At 50.8% G+C, this 17,758-nt stretch overlaps 1 protein-coding gene across 3 annotated transcripts in view; it reads right to left on the bottom strand.

Annotated features, from left to right (window-relative positions):
* ELP3 (elongator acetyltransferase complex subunit 3) overlaps positions 1-17,758 on the bottom strand; it is a 98,448-nt gene that overhangs the window by 3,298 nt on the left and 77,392 nt on the right. For 2 of the 3 annotated variants that reach the window (XM_088162597.1, XM_088162598.1), the window contains 2 exons: positions 16,112-16,339; positions 14,290-14,371 (listed from right to left, as the gene is read on the bottom strand). In XM_088162597.1, the coding sequence (XP_088018723.1) occupies positions 14,290-14,371; positions 16,112-16,339 (310 nt within the window). The remainder of the gene's footprint in view (positions 1-14,289; positions 14,372-16,111; positions 16,340-17,758) is intronic. The other variant, XM_088162599.1, reaches the window with a different exon arrangement.

Here is a 17,758-nt window from a genome sequence, read left to right as displayed (position 1 = left end):
GCACCCCAAAAATTAATTAAATGCGTTTTAAAAGCCTGCCTGGAGCAGGGGACGCGGCTCAAGCGTCAGGGATAAACACCCTGGTGGCCCAAAGGGACGGGACCGTGGCAAAACCAGCCCATAAATCCATAAATCCATAAATCCCCGAGTGTGACTCAGCCCTGGAATCCGAGTTTCCTCCAAGATCTCTCGGCCACGGCTCGCCGGGCACGGAGCTGAGTGAGAGCTGAGTGAGAACGAGGTGATTTTCAGCCTCATTAACGACCCGCTAATGGTTCATCAAATTTCCGCGGCTGACACTCCACCCCAGGGATTTCATCTCCGACTCTTTCCTTGGCAGCCACTGGGAAATTTTCTCCCGTGGATTCCTTCTCCCTCAAAATATTCCAGGGATAACCTGAGCCAGCTGAGCTCGCTCAATGCCCCACTGAGGTGAAATTTTTCCAGGTTTTGGGGTTTTTTTTTTTTTGGGAGGGAGTGACCACCTGGATCAGGGCTTTGCTTGTGGAAAAGGGAGCTTGGACATGCCAGGTGACGCCTGGATAATCTGTGGGGTCTCTGGTGAGAAATACTGGCCTGCAAGGGAGCTGGAAAAAGGGACAGGAAATGGATTTTTTTTCCCAGAAAATCCGCGGATTCCTCATCCCTGGAAATGTCCCAGGCCAGGCTGGATGGGGATGGGATGGCTGCAGGGATTTGGGATGGCCACGGGGATTTGGGATGGCCGCAGGGATTTGGGATGGCTGCAAGGATTTGGGATGGCCACGGGGATTTGGGATGGCCGCAGGGATTTGGGATGGCTGCAGGGATTTGGGATGGCCATGGGGATTTGGGATGGCTGCAGGGATTTGGGATGGCCCTGGGGATTTGGGATGGCCACGGGGATTTGGGATGGCTGCAGGGATTTGGGATGGCTGCAGGGATTTGGGATGGCCACGGGGATTTGGGATGGCCCTGGGGATTTGGGATGGCCACGGGGATTTGGGATGGCCCTGGGGATTTGGGATGGCCCTGGGGATTTGGGATGGCCACGGGGATTTGGGATGGCCGCAGGGATTTGGGATGGCCACGGGGATTTGGGATGGCTGCAGGGATTTGGGATGGGCACAGGGATTTGGGATGGCTGCAGGGATTTGGGATGGCCACAGGGATTTGGGATGGCCACGGGGATTTGGGATGGCCCTGGGGATTTGGGATGGCCACGGGGATTTGGGATGGCCACGGGGATTTGGGATGGCTGCAGGGATTTGGGATGGGCACAGGGATTTGGGATGGCTGCAGGGATTTGGGATGGCTGCAGGGATTTGGGATGGGCACAGGGATTTGGGACGGCCACGGGGATTTGGGATGGCCCTGGGGATTTGGGATGGCCATGGGGATTTGGGATGGCCACGGGGATTTGGGATGGCTGCAGGGATTTGGGATGGCCACAGGGATTTGGGATGGCCACGGGGATTTGGGATGGCCACGGGGATTTGGGATGGCCACGGGGATTTGGGATGGCTGCAGGGATTTGGGATGGCCGCAGGGATTTGGGATGGCCACGGGGATTTGGGATGGCTGCAGGGATTTGGGATGGCCACAGGGATTTGGGATGGCTGCAGGGATTTGGGATGGCTGCAGGAATTTGGGATGGCCGCAGGGATTTGGGATGGCCATGGGGATTTGGGATGGCTGCAGGGCTTTGGGATGGCCACAGGGATTTGGGATGGCCACAGGGATTTGGGATGGCTGCAGGGATTTGGGATGGCCACGGGGATTTGGGATGGCCACGGGGATTTGGGATGGCTGCAGGGATTTGGGATGGCTGCAGGGATTTGGGATGGCCACGGGGATTTGGGATGGCCATGGGGATTTGGGATGGCCAGAGCTGCTTCTCTTGGCAGCAGCGAGGCCGTGCTGGTGCCTCACAAGGGGAACCCTCTGCCGTGGCTGGAATTTCACTTTTTATGGAAAAGTCACGGGGCAGGAGGTGACAAAAATCTGTCACCTCCAGCATTCCCAGGACACGGACGGCACCTTGGGAAGGGCAGGAGCTGCTGCTGCCACAGGACAGAGCAGGAACTTCCCATTCCAAACCCAAAAAGCCAAGAAGGAATCCACGAGCTCCAGGAGCAGCTCCGGGAGCCAGGAGGCCCCCAAGGCCATCGCTGAGGGGACACAGAGGTGACATTTTAGTGTCACCCCAGCCCTGGGTGCTCGGTGTCACCGTGAGTGAAGGAACGCCACCCGGGGCTGCAAAATGAGAAATTTTAGTTTGGTTTTTTTTTTTTTAAACTCCTTGCTTTGATCTCCACCGAGGTCACGGTGCCACCTGCCCCTGTCTGTCACAGTCACAGCTCGCTGGCAATGCCACCAATGTCCCCAAGGCCTGACCCCAAAGCTGAGGTGACACTCGGGGACCTCGCTGTCCCAGCTGGCAGCACCCACTGATGGGCTGAAGGGTCGAACCTTTCAGCCCACGGAAATGGAGGAAAACAGGAAGAGGGAGGATTTTTAATTTTTTTTTTTTTTTTCCCTCTCCTTTTGTTGTGTTCTTGGTGCTGATGGGAAATCTCTGCGAGTTTGGGAATTGTTGGGAATGCACAGCAGCTCCATCCAGGATCTTCCCTGAGTTTTTTTTGTCATTTCTGCTTCCCACAGGGTTGGGATTTATCTCCAGGGAAAACACGAGGCTGTTTCATGTGAATCCCAACAAATCCCCCACCGGGAATGGGAACAACGGGGAGCAGGCAAAGCAGCAGAGAGAACCAAAAATTGCCTGAAAAGCACCGAGGAAATTGGGGGGAAAATCCCACTTTTTTATCAGTGCTGGGAAAACCGGGGCACATCAGAGCAATCGCAGAAAAATTCTGAATTTAGGGATCCCTACAGCAAAGGGTTTGTATTTTAAAATAAAAACTGGCAATGCATCTTCTGGAAGTTCCTGAAGATACTGAGGAGATAAAAATCCTTGGGAAATCAGGGAATTTTGGAAAATGTTGCCCGGTATCCTGGAATGGTTTGGGTTGGGAGGGACCTCAAAATTCATCCAGTTCCATCTGGGACAGTTTTCCATTATCCCAGATTTCCCCAAGCCCAAATGTCCAACCTGGCCTTGGACACTTCCAGGGATCCAGGGGCAGCCCCAGATTCTGGGAAAACTGTTCCAGGACCTCATTCCCTCTGAGAAAACAGGAACCAGCTATTATTTATTGAAAAGATCATTAAAACCCCATTTGACATCCCTGAACCTGCTTTAACTCAGAGCTCTGGAGGCGATTTTGGATTTTTTTTTAAATTTTTTTTTTCCTAACCCACGACGAGCACCGGGGTGGGGGGGTCTGGAGCTTTTCTGGAGCAGGGATGGGAGAACTGAGCATTCCAGGAGCTCCTCCTGCCAGGAGCTCACCAGGGCCCTGACTGATGCCCTCACACCCTGCTCCCATCCCAAAACCATCCCAAAAAAACCCAGAATCCTGCCCAAAAAACGAGCGGCAGAGCAGATCCCCACCCCAGCCGTGCTTTGTCACTCCCCAAAACCCTCAGGTTTTTGATGTCAAATGAAAATTGGGATTTTTCTTGTTTCTTTTATCTCCTCTCCTCCCTGTTCCCAGCTGGAATGTTTCCTGGAGATTTTCAATTACTGTTTTCACAGCCCCTGTCACGGCACGGCCCCGAGCGGCCACGATGCCACAGCCGGGGTGATTTAAAATCACAAATCTGTGATGGAAAAAATGAGGCTCGTGGAGAAAAATAAAATAAAAAAAAAATAAATAAATAAATAAAAAGGAGGTTGTTTGTTTTTTTTTTTTTTTGTGAAGTCGTTGGGTGTCGTTCATCAGCTCAACACCGGTGGCCTTGGAGATGTGAGATGGGATTATTTGGGACCCCTGATGGGTGGGGGAGAAAAGTTGGGAGATCCCTGGAATTGTCCTCCAGCCTCCCAAAAATCCCTGCTCCACTTAAATCCAGATGCAGAATATTCCTGATAGAGCTGGATTTGATGGGAATGCAGAGAAATGCAGAATATTCCTGATGGGAATATGGAAATGCAGAATATTCCTGATGGGAATGCAGAAAAATGCAGAATATTCCTGATGGAGCTGATCCAACTACTCAATCAGAGAAATAAAAACCAGGGAAGAAACCACAGCACCTGAACAGCATTTTTGGGGAAAAAAAAAACCCCAAAAAACCCCAAACCCAACGAAATAATGAAAGGCAGAATTACAGAATTGATTTTTGAAGGCCGAGTCTGCAGGTGAGACTCATCCCAAAGATTCCAGATGGGGAAATTCCATCTCATTGATCCCTTTATGATGGAAGCAGCATTTTCCTTAATTTCCTTCATTTCCTGCCTGTCCCAGCCCAGGAAAAGGCAGAGCTGGAGGAAAATGAAACATTCAGGAGATAATTCTGTAAATTCTTTGAGGATTTTAACTCACGGAGTTAAAATAAATCAATCCCAGCTCTGGATGGTTTTTTCCCAGATTTTCCCAGCTCCTGGGATGATCCCAAGCTGGATCTGGAGCTGCCTGGCATCACCAGGAATTCAGAGAGTTAAAATAAATTAACCTGAATGGTTTTTTCCCAGTTCCTGGGATGATCCCAGGCTGGAGCTGCCTGGCATCACCAAGAATTCACAGAATTAAAATAAATCAATCCCAGTACTGGATGGTTTTTTCCCAGATTTTCCCATTTCCTGGGATGATCCCAAGCTGGATCTGGAGCTGCCTGACATCACCAGGAATTCAGAGAATTAAAATAAATTAACCTGAATGGTTTTTTCCCAGTTCCTGGGATGATTCCAAGCTGGAGCTGCCTGGCATCACCAGGAACTCAGAGAGTTAAAATAAATCAATCCCAGCCCTGGATGGTTTTTCCCATTTCCTGGGACAATTCCTGGCCATCACCTGCTCCCTCCTTCCCCTGCTCACTCGGCCGTGCCACATCCCTGGCCCGTGGCCACTTCAATTTTCTCCTTGACAGCCCCCGAATGGCGACCGGGGGCAAACGGGACCACCCCGAGCGAGGAATGAGCCGGGAAATGAGCGGGGCCCCGGTTTAGAGAGGGATGGGATGGGATAGAGGGATAGAGGGATAGAGGGACACAGGGATACAGGGATACAGGGATACAGGGACACAGGGACACAGGGACACAGGGATACAGGGATACAGGGACACAGGGACACAGGGATAGAGGGATACAGGGATACAGGGACACAGGGACACAGGGATACAGGGACACAGGGATACAGGGATACAGGGACACAGGGACACAGGGACACAGGGACACAGGGACACAGGGATACAGGGACACAGGGACACAGGGATACAGGGACACAGGGATAGAGGGACACAGGGACACAGGGATACAGGGACACAGGGACACAGGGACACAGGGACACAGGGATACAGGGATACAGGGACACAGGGACACAGGATACAGGGATACAGGGACACAGGGATACAGGGATACAGGGACACAGGGATAATGGGATACAGGGATACAGGGACACAGGGACACAGGGACACAGGGACACAGGGACACAGGGATACATACAGGGACACAGGGACACAGGGACACAGGGACACAGGGACACAGGGATACAGGGACACAGGGACACAGGGACACAGGGACACAGGGACACAGGGATAGAGGGATACAGGGACACAGGGACACAGGGATACAGGGACACAGGGACACAGGGATACAGGGACACAGGGATACAGGGACACAGGGACACAGGGACACAGGGACACAGGGATACAGGGATACAGGGACACAGGGACACAGGGACACAGGGATACAGGGACACAGGGATACAGGGATACAGGGATACAGGGACACAGGGACACAGGGACACAGGGATACAGGGACACAGGGATAATGGGATACAGGGATACAGGGACACAGGGATACAGGGACACAGGGATACAGGGACACAGGGATAATGGGATACAGGGATACAGGGACACAGGGATACAGGGATAATGGGATACAGGGACACAGGGACACAGGGACACAGGGACACAGGGATACAGGGACACAGGGATAATGGGACACTGGGACACAGGGACACAGGGACACAGGGATACAGGGATACAGGGACACAGGGATACAGGGACACAGGGATACAGGGACACAGGGATAATGGGATACAGGGACACAGGGATACAGGGACACAGGGATACAGGGATAATGGGATACAGGGACACAGGGATACAGGGATACAGGGATAATGGGATACAGGGATACAGGGACACAGGGACACAGGGATACAGGGATACAGGGATACAGGGACACAGGGACACAGGGACACAGGGATACAGGGATACAGGGACACAGGGATAATGGGATACAGGGACACAGGGACACAGGGATAATGGGATACAGGGATACAGGGATAATGGGATACAGGGACACAGGGATACAGGGACACAGGGATACAGGGATACAGGGACACAGGGATACAGGGATACAGGGACACAGGGATACAGGGATACAGGGATACAGGGATACAGGGATACAGGGACACAGGGATACAGGGACACAGGGACACAGGGACACAGGGATACAGGGATACAGGGATACAGGGATACAGGGACACAGGGATACAGGGATACAGGGATACAGGGATACAGGGATACAGGGACACAGGGATACAGGGATAATGGGATACAGGGACACAGGGATACAGGGATACAGGGACACAGGGATACAGGGATAATGGGATACAGGGATACAGGGACACAGGGATACAGGGACACAGGGATACAGGGACACAGGGACACAGGGATACAGGGACACAGGGATACAGGGACACAGGGATACAGGGACACAGGGACACAGGGATACAGGGACACAGGGATACAGGGACACAGGGATAATGGGATACAGGGACACAGGGATACAGGGATACAGGGACACAGGGATACAGGGATAATGGGATACAGGGACACAGGGACACAGGGACACAGGGACACAGGGATACAGGGACACAGGGATAATGGGATACAGGGATGCAGGGATACAGGGACACAGGGATACAGGGACACAGGGATACAGGGATACAGGGATACAGGGATACAGGGACACAGGGACACAGGGACACAGGGATACAGGGACACAGGGACACAGGGATACAGGGACACAGGGATACAGGGACACAGGGACACAGGGATACAGGGACACAGGGACACAGGGACACAGGGACACAGGGACACAGGGACACAGGGATACATACAGGGACACAGGGACACAGGGACACAGGGATACAGGGACACAGGGACACAGGGACACAGGGACACAGGGACACAGGGATAGAGGGATACAGGGACACAGGGACACAGGGACACAGGGATACAGGGATACAGGGACACAGGGACACAGGGATACAGGGACACAGGGACACAGGGACACAGGGACACAGGGACACAGGGATACAGGGACACAGGGATACAGGGATAATGGGATACAGGGACACAGGGACACAGGGACACAGGGACACAGGGATACAGGGACACAGGGACACAGGGATACAGGGATACAGGGACACAGGGATACAGGGATAATGGGATACAGGGACACAGGGACACAGGGACACAGGGATACAGGGACACAGGGATACAGGGATACAGGGACACAGGGATACAGGGATAATGGGATACAGGGACACAGGGACACAGGGACACAGGGACACAGGGATACAGGGACACAGGGATACAGGGATACAGGGATACAGGGACACAGGGATACAGGGATAATGGGATACAGGGACACAGGGACACAGGGACACAGGGACACAGGGATACAGGGACACAGGGACACAGGGATACAGGGATACAGGGACACAGGGATACAGGGATAATGGGATACAGGGACACAGGGACACAGGGACACAGGGATACAGGGACACAGGGACACAGGGATACAGGGACACAGGGATACAGGGATAATGGGATACAGGGACACAGGGACACAGGGACACAGGGACACAGGGATACAGGGACACAGGGATAATGGGACACAGGGACACAGGGATACAGGGATACAGGGACACAGGGATACAGGGACACAGGGATACAGGGATAATGGGATACAGGGATACAGGGACACAGGGACACAGGGATACAGGGATACAGGGATAATGGGATACAGGGACACAGGGACACAGGGATACAGGGACACAGGGACACAGGGATACAGGGATACAGGGATAATGGGATACAGGGATACAGGGATACAGGGACACAGGGACACAGGGACACAGGGATACAGGGATACAGGGACACAGGGATAATGGGATACAGGGACACAGGGACACAGGGATAATGGGATACAGGGATACAGGGATAATGGGATACAGGGACACAGGGATACAGGGACACAGGGATACAGGGATACAGGGATACAGGGATACAGGGATACAGGGACACAGGGATACAGGGATAATGGGATACAGGGACACAGGGATACAGGGATACAGGGACACAGGGATACAGGGATAATGGGATACAGGGATACAGGGATAATGGGATACAGGGACACAGGGATACAGGGATACAGGGACACAGGGATACAGGGATAATGGGATAATGGGATACAGGGACACAGGGATACAGGGACACAGGGATACAGGGATAATGGGATACAGGGATACAGGGATAATGGGATACAGGGATACAGGGACACAGGGATACAGGGACACAGGGATACAGGGACACAGGGATAATGGGATACAGGGATACAGGGACACAGGGATACAGGGACACAGGGATACAGGGATACAGGGATACAGGGACACAGGGACACAGGGACACAGGGATACAGGGACACAGGGATACAGGGATAATGGGATACAGGGATACAGGGATACAGGGATACAGGGACACAGGGACACAGGGACACAGGGATACAGGGACACAGGCATACAGGGATACAGGGATACAGCGATGGAGGCGGGAGGGGGATCCGGGTCAGGACTCGAAGGTGTCGGGACAAGCCGGGCCCGGCTGCTCCTGCAGAGACGGCGACAGCGACAGCGTGCCCGGCTTTTCTGAGCCGGGCTTTGCTGAGCCGGGCTTTACTGAGCCGGGCTTTACTGAGCCGGGGCTTTACTGAGCCGGGCTTTACTGAGCTGGGCTTTACTGAGCCGGGCTTTGCTGAGCCGGGCTTTACTGAGCCGGGCTTTACTGAGCCGGGGCTTTACTGAGCCGGGCTTTACTGAGCCGGGCTTTACTGAGCCGGGCTTTGCTGAGCCGGGCTTTACTGAGCCGGGCTTTACTGAGCCGGGGCTTTAATGAGCCGGGCTTTGTTGAGCCGGGGCTTTGCTGAGCCGGGCTCTGGGGACACACACGGGCAATGTGCAGCCTCAGACCGTGCCCTGCACCCGGGGGAGCCCCCGCAGCTTCTCCTGCTGGAGCCCAGCTGGGATAAACTGGATCCAGTTTGGAATCACAGAATCCAGTTTGGATTCACTGAATCCCAGTTTGGATTTGCTGGATCTCAGTTGGGATTTGCTGAATTCCAGTTTGGATTTGCTGGATCCAGTTGGGATTTGCTGAGTCCCAGTTTGTATTCCCTGAATCCCAGTTTGCATTTGCGGAATTCCAGTTTGGAGTCACTGAATCCCAGTTTGGATTCACTGAATCCTGGTTTGGATTTGCTGAATCCCAGTTTGGAATCTCTGAATCAGGGAGCCCAGGACAATCCGTGGGATGAAACCACAGCGATGCTTTGGGCTGGGAGGGACCTTTTGGACCATCCCATTCCAAGCCCAACATTTCCCACCATCCCAGGCTGCCCCAAGCCCCATCCAGCCCGGCCCTGGGCACTCCCAGGGATCCAGGGGCAGCCACAGCTGCTCTGGGAATTCCAGGCCAGCCCCCTTTTCCACTTCCAAGCCATTCCCTGTGTCCTGTCCCTCCATCCCTTGTCCCCAGTCCCTCTCCAGCTCTCCTGGAGCTCCTTTAGGCTCTGCAAGGGGCTCTGAGCTCTCCCTGGATCCTTCTCCTCTCCAGGTGAACATTCCCAACACTCCCAGCCTGGATCCAGTCAGGAAGGACAAACCAGCATCCCTTAAAAAAAAAAAAAAACCACCAAAAAAAAACCCCCCAAAAAAAACCCAAAACACCAAACCCCAAAGGCCCCAGATTTGTAATTCCAAAGGTCCCAGATTTATCCTTCCATGGAATTTTCAAGGAATCCTGGATCCCTCCAGAATCCTGAGGATGCCACCAGAACCTCCGGGGGCTGCTCAGGGGAGGGGGGAGCACAAAGGATCCCAAACCTTTGGATTCCCAAACATTCGGAATGTTTGGACTTGTGGGCGAGGCAGGAGCCGGCATTCCAATATTTGGGATATTTCTCCCCCATTCCCCCCCCAGCCGTGGGTGTTCCCAGGGAAGAGCTGGGAGGGTTTGGCTGCGGGGTCGGGGTCGGACGGGGCTAATTATGGGATGTCACAGCCTCAAAGTCACACCAAGGGCCAGAGGAGCCATCAGGGAGACGACAGGAAAGGTTTCCAGGACGGAATTTTGTCCTCTGTGCATCCCCATCCCGGGATTATTCCGGAATTCCTCCTCCCCAGCCACAGGCACGGGGTGGGAGGGGGGAAAAATCCGTGGGGATTCCATGGGAAGGGGTGAGGAGGGAAGTTCAGTGTTGGGTTTTTTTCAGGATGGAAAAAGAAAAATCCCTGGGAAAATGCTCAGAGCTCTGATCCAAACCCACTTCCAACTGCTGGGAATTCCGAATGCCCAGGAAGGAAATCGCCTTCATTTCCTCTCCTTAATCTGATTTCTAAATAATTCCCACCCAATCCAAGTGCAGGAATTGTGGATTTGGGGGGAAAGAAGAATTCCAGGAAGGATTCCAGGAAGGATTTCAGGATTCCAGGAAGGATCCAGGAAGGATTCCAGGATTCCAGGAAGGATCCAGGAAGGATTCCAGGAAGGATTCCAGGAAGGATTCCAGGAAGGATCCAGGAAGAATTCCAGGAAGGATTCCAGGATTTCAGGAAGGATTCCAGGAATGATTCCAGGATTCCAGGAATGATTCCAGGAAGGATTCCAGGATTCCAGGAAGGATTCCAGGAAGAATTCCAGGAAGGATTCCAGGAAGGATTCCAGGAAGGATTTCAGGATTCCAGGAAGGATTCCAGGATTCCAGGAAGGATTCCAGGAAGGAATCCCCACATTTTCACCTCCTGCCCCTCCGTTTTGTGCAGGATTTGCCTTCCTTTAAACACACACAATATTAACACTGCCACAAAATCCTCCTGCCAGGACACTTTGGAGAATCCCAACTTTTCCCTCCCCGAGGACATCCAACATTCCACTCATTCCTGCCCCAAAATCCCAGCTCCAAACCCATTTTCAGAGCTGTCACATCACCGAACCCCCAACATTGAAACCCTGAACCAGAGGCAGGAATTCCCATCCCTGGCTTTTCCCAAATCCCATTCATTAATTCCTTTTCCAAAGGCCATCAATCCCAGGGCAGACAAACATCACTTCATTAATTCCACTTATTTCTAAAAACAGCAACTCTGGGATGGAAGGAAAACTCCAGGGAGCCTTCCCAGACCCCACCAATCCCAGGAATTCATCGTCCCGATTTTTCCAGTGATTTTTTTTTTTTTGGAAATGAGGCCACTTTGGGCTGCTCCCATGATTTATCAGGAGCTTCCAGCTCCTCTCCATGGAAAATTCCTGGTTTCAGGTGGATTTAGCAGCTGGAATTCCTGAGATTCCCTTTGATCCCAGGATGGGAAAAGGGGCAGGAGGAGGATCCCGATTTCCTCAAGAACTGAGGAGTTCTCAGAGTCAGCCACAGCCATGAGCCAACTCCAGATCCCAGGAAAAAAAAAAAAAGGGAATTAGTTCAATTCCTGAAGGAATGTGAAGATCTGTGAGCCTGGAAATGCTCTCCATTCCCAGTTTTTTTTTTTTTCTCAGGATTGTGACATCTCCAGTGGTTTCATATTCCCAGGAACAGCCAAGGATTTCAGAGCTGGAAAAACTTCCTGGATTTTTGGGATTGTGGCACCTCCTGTGGCTTCACATTCCCAGCGATGGCTGAGGTGCCAGGAAATGTCAGATTTTCCCTTTCCTTCCTCTTTTCCACCCAAATTTCAGCTGGAGAATCCAGGAAATGTCAGGATTTCCCTTTCCTTCCTCTTTTCCATTTGAATTTCAGCTGGAAATGCCAGGAAATGTCAGGATTTCCCTTTCCTTCCTCTTTTCCACCCAAATTTCAGCTGGAGAATCCAGAAATTGTCAGGATTTCCCTTTCCTTCCACTTTTCCTTCCTCCTCTGGATGGAGGAAAAGGCTTTTCCAAACCAGCACCAAGGATGAGGGATGTGCTGAAGGATCAGCCACAAAATCCTGGATTTCTCTGGATTTTTCCAGCTTCCCAAATTCATTCCCTAAAGGTGAGCAGGACCCAAGTGGCTGCAGGGCTTGGAGTTGGAAAAAAACCTTTCAGGATCCTCCCCTTTGGAATGATGATGATGATGATGATTTCACCCCCCTAAAACCACAATTTCTGCTCGTTTTTAACGAAGGGATGAGCCTGGAATTTCACCCAAACCCCTCCCAAAATTCCCCATTTTTTCCATTTGGGAGAATAGTTTCCTGTTGGAAATGTGACTTTGAACAGGTTCCCAAAAATTCCATTTCTGACCCCAAAATTCCTCCCTCTGAGGGAGGAAAAAGAAAAGAAAAAACTCCTGGCTGGGTTTTTATTGTGGATAAAACTGGGATTCAGCATCTCCAAGGAAAGAGCTGGAAAACCTGGGGAAAATTCAGGATATTGTGCTTGGCACTCCAGGGATAGGAATGGAATCTGGGTGGAATTCCCAGCTCAGACTGACACCAAACAAGAATTGGGAAATCATTGGGAGATGGAATCATGGAATTCTGGAATTCAGGAGGAATTCCCAGTTCAAACTGACACCAAACAGGAATTGGGAAATCATTGGGAGATGGAATCATGGAATTCCAGAATTCAAATGGAATTTCTATTTCAGATTGACACCAAACAGGAATTGGAAAATTACTGGGAGATGGAATCATGGAATTCCAGAATTCAGGAGGAATTCCTATTTCAGATTGACACCAAACAAAAATTGGGAAATGACTGGGAAATAGAATCATGGAATTCCAGAATCCAGGAGGAATTCCCAGTTCAAACTGACACCAAACAGGAATTGGGAATTGATTGGGAGATGGAATCATGGAATTCTGGGATTCAGGAGGAATTCCCAGCTCAGACTGACACCAAACAAGAATTGGAAAACGACTGGGAGATGGAAAAATGGAATTCCAGAATCCAGGAGGAATTCCCAGTTCAAACTGACACCAAACAGGAATTGGGAATTGATTGGGAATCATGGAATTCCAGAACGGTTTGGGTGGGATGGGAGCTTCAATCCCATCCCAACCCCAACACCTCCCACGATCCCAGGGCTGCTCCAAATTTTCCTTGGACACTCCCAGGGATGGAGCAGCCACAGCTGCTCTGGGAAAAACAAAATCCAGAAAATCCAGAAAATCCAGGAAATCCAGAAAATCCAGGAAATTCTCTTGGAGCATCCGGCTGCTCCTGCACGTTGTCCCCATTGTCACCCTGATCCTCATCAGTGATCCATGGAAATCCTGGGATTTTTGAGCTGGAAGCACACAGGGCTCCAATCCAGGCTCTGGAATTCTGGTTTTTGGGTTGTTTGGGGTTGTTTTTGGGGTTTTTTGGTTGTGGGGGTTTGGGGGTTTTTTTGTTTTTTTTTTTTTTTTGGTGGGGCAGCAGAAAATGTGGATTTTTTTTTTCCCCAAAAAGAAATCCTCTGGATCAAAGCTCTGCTGTTAAATCCCCTAAAATTCCTCTGGCAACAAGAATTCCCCTCCCCAATAATAAAATTTATATTAAATTATCGTATTCCAGGGGTTGGAACAGCTGCCCAGGGAATGGCCACATTCCCAAGGCTCCCAGGAGCTCCAGGATTGCTGGATCCTGGATATTCCACCTTTCCACCCACCTGGAAAACCATCCTGGAGCTGCCACATCTCCCAAAATCCCATCCATTCCAACCCCAAAATTGTCCCCTCTGCTGTCCCCAACGCCAGGAAAAATGGGAGAGGAGCAAAAGCTCCAATTCCCAGCTCCTTCCTCTGGGATAATTCCAGCTGCATCCTCCCTGAGCTGAGGAGCATTCCCAGCACTTTGTAATTTTGGGATTAAGGTAAAAACATCCTAAAAAAAAAAAAAAACAAAAAACAAAACCGAGGGATAAATCAGGAATACCGGAAATCACGGCGATTTTCCGTGCCCCGTGCTCCTCCCTGGCAATCCTTTCTGCCTCCTCCATCAGCAACATTCCAAAGCCCTGGAATGGCACAAAGATCAGGATTAAAATACTAAAAAAAAAAAAAAAAAAAAAAAAATTAAAAAAAAAAAAAAAAGAGGGAATTCTGTCAGGAGCAAGGTCGGGATGTAAAAAGATCGAAGCGAAAAAAATCGGGATTTTCCCGGATTTTTGGCATGGGAATGATCCTGGAGTTGGGAATATCACAGGATTGGCATCAACCACCAATTCCTCAGGGAATTTTTTTTTCCCTCCTTGTGGAATTATTCACTGCAGCTTCTGGGCTCTGACTGGCTGGAATTCTGAACTGGAAATTCCCAGTGCCTGAGGGAAGGGATGGGTGGGATATGGGGAAGGAATTCCTGGCTGGGCTGGAATTCCCAGAGAAGCCATGGCTGCCCCTGGATCCCTGGGAATGTCCAAGGAAAGGCTGAAAAATCCCAGGATTGAGGGATTGGAATGGGATGGGATTTAATTCCATGGATCCCATCCCAAAAAAGTCCAGGATTCTGGGATCCAGGACACTCAGGATCCATCCCTGAGGGATTTTTATGGAATTCGGGGATGGAAAAGGGAAGGGAGACCCTTCCTGGAGTCCAGAATTCCCAAAATTCCCAAAATTCCTTCCCAGAGAGGAGTTGGGATGGGGATGGATCCAGTGCCAGGCTGGGAATGTGCAGCTGGATCAGGGAATTCCTGAGCCTCAAGGGGCTCCAGCAGAGCTGGGATTTGGGATTTGGGAAAACAGGAGCCAGGGAATGGCTTCCCATTGGAAAAGGGGAACTTTTGGGAAGGAATTCCTGGCTGGGAGGGTGGGGAGGGGCTGGAAAAGAATTCCCAGAGAATCTCTGGATCCCTGGGAGTGTCCAAGGAAATCCTGGAGCAGCCTGGGATTGTGGGATTGGGATGGGATGGGATGGGATTGAAAATCCATGAATCCCATCCCAAACCATTCCGGGATTCTGGGATCCAGGACACTCAGGATCCATCCCTGAGGGATTTTTATGGAATTCAGGGATGGAAAAGGGAAGGGAGACCCTTCCTGGAGTCCTGAATTCCCAAAATTCCTTCCCAGAGAGGAGCTGGGATGGGGATGGATCCAATGCCAGGCTGGGAATGGAGGGAATTCCCTGGGAAAGGTGAGCTTGGGGTGGGATCTTGGGAAGGAATTCCCAGAGAATCCCTGGGAGTGTCCAAGCAAATAAAATTTGGGTTTTCAATCCCATCCCATCCCATTCCATCCCCAACACATCCCACGATCCCAGGCTGCTCCAGCCTCTCCTGGGATCCAGGGGCAGCCACGGATTCCTGGGAATTCTGACCCAGCAGGAAGAACCCATCCCACAAAAGTTCCTTTTGGAAGAAACCCGGGCAGCACCAACCCCAAGCTCCCCTTCCCAGCGGGAACTGCTGCAGATTCCAGGAGGAAGAATTCCTCCACGGAGTTAACGCACAAAGGAAATTAATTAATTAATTAATTAACGAAGGAAATCCAAAGGCAAATCAGCTCCTGAAGGTTGGGAATGAAGCAGCACCGGGAACATCCAGAAAGGAATTTTTAAAAAAAAGAAAAGAAAAAAAAAAAAACAAACACAAGGGATTTCCTTAAATCTCGGAGCTCCCGCGGACGCCGAAAAGCGAATCGGGAAAAAAAAAAAAAATTAAAAAAAATTTAAAAAAAGGAGCTCAAACCCCAACCGAGACAGAGGGAAACGAAACAAAACTCCCTTTTTTTTCCTGCAGAACGATGGGGAGGAATACCTGGTGCTGGAATTTGGAGGGGTCTCGGGCGCTGACGGGCACGGCGCTGCCGTAGACGTGCAATTCCCGCACCACGGAGACGCCGCCGCGCAGCTCCGGCCGGAACGAGGCCGGGGACGTTTTCCTCAGGCGAAGGAGCCCCACCAGGATGTCCTGGTCGGGATCCTCGTAGGACAGGAACGTCTCCCAGCCACCGTTGGCAACGTAGTCCCGGCGGATCAGCTCCACCTGATCCCGGAGTGAGGGGGGAAAAGGAGGGGAGAAAATTAAAATTTGGGATTCAAATGGATTGCATGGATCTGTAAATGTGGCTTGGAGCAAACAGGAAGAAATTCCCTAAGGTCAGTTTAGTTCCAGATGGGAATTTGGAATTGGTCACAAAATCCCGATGGATCAGCTCCACCTGATCCCAGAGTGAGGGGGAAAAGGAGGAGAAAAGGAAAATTTGGGATTCAAATGGATTCCATGGATCTGTAAATATGGCTCAGAGTAAACAGGAAGAAATTCCCTAAAGCCACTTTAGTTCCAGATGGGAATTTAGAATTTGCTATGGAATCCCAGCAAATCAGCTCCACCTGATCTCACAGGGAGGAGGAAAAGAAGGGGAAAAAGGAAAATTTGGGATTCAAATGGATTCCATGGATCTGTAAATATGGATCAGAGTAAACAGCTCAGTTTAGTTCCAGATGGGAATTGGGAATTTGCTATGGAATCCTGATGGATCAGCTCCACCTGATCCCACAGTGAGAAGGAAAAGGAGAATTTGAGATTCAAATGGATTCCATGGATCCATAAATGTGGCTCAAGGAAACAGGAAGTGTTTCCCTAAAGCCAATTAAATTCCAGATGGGAATTGGGAATTGGCCACAAAATCCCCATGGATCAGCTCCACCTGATCCCGGAGTGAGAAGGAAAAGGAGGGGAAAAAATTAAAATTTGGGATTCAAATGGATTCCATGGATCTGTAAATATGGCTTGGAGCAAACAGGAAGGGTTTCCCTAAAGCCACTGTAATTCCAGATGGGAATTGGGAATTGGCCACAAAATCCCGATGGATCAGCTCCACCTGATCCCAGAGTGAGGAGGAAAAGGAGGAGAAAAGGAAAATTTGAGATTCAAATGGATTCCATGGATCCGTAAATATGGCTCAGTGAAACAGGAAGGGTTTCCCTAAAGCCACTTTAGTTCCAGATGGGAATTGGGAATTGGCCACAAAATCCCGGCGGATCAGCTCCACCTGATCCAGGAGGGACAAGGAAAAGGAGGGGAAAAAAGGAAAATTTGGGATTCAAATGGATTCCATGGATCCGTAAATCTGGCTCAGAGCAAACAGCTCAGTTTAGTTCCAGATGGGAATTGGGAATTTGCTATGGAATCCCGATGGATCAGCTCCACCTGATCCCGGAGTGAGGGGGAAAAGGAGGGGAGAAAAGGAAAATTTGAGATTCAAATGGATTCGATGGATCTGTAAATATGGATCAGAGTAAACAGCTCAGTTTAGTTCCAGATGGGAATTGGGAATTGGCCACAAAATCCCTATGGATCAGCTCCACCTGATCCCACAGGGAGGGGGAAAAGGAAAGGGAGAAAAGGAGAATTTGAGATTCAAATGGATTATATGGATCTGTAAATATGGCTTGGAGCAAA

The sequence above is a fragment of the Sturnus vulgaris genome, chromosome 3 (assembly GCF_052056855.1).
Source record: "Sturnus vulgaris isolate bStuVul1 chromosome 3, bStuVul1.hap1, whole genome shotgun sequence".
NCBI classification, from domain to species: Eukaryota; Metazoa; Chordata; class Aves; order Passeriformes; family Sturnidae; genus Sturnus; species Sturnus vulgaris.
The sequence above is the reverse complement of the archived record's forward strand: the minus strand, read 5'-3'. Positions and strand labels throughout refer to the sequence as shown.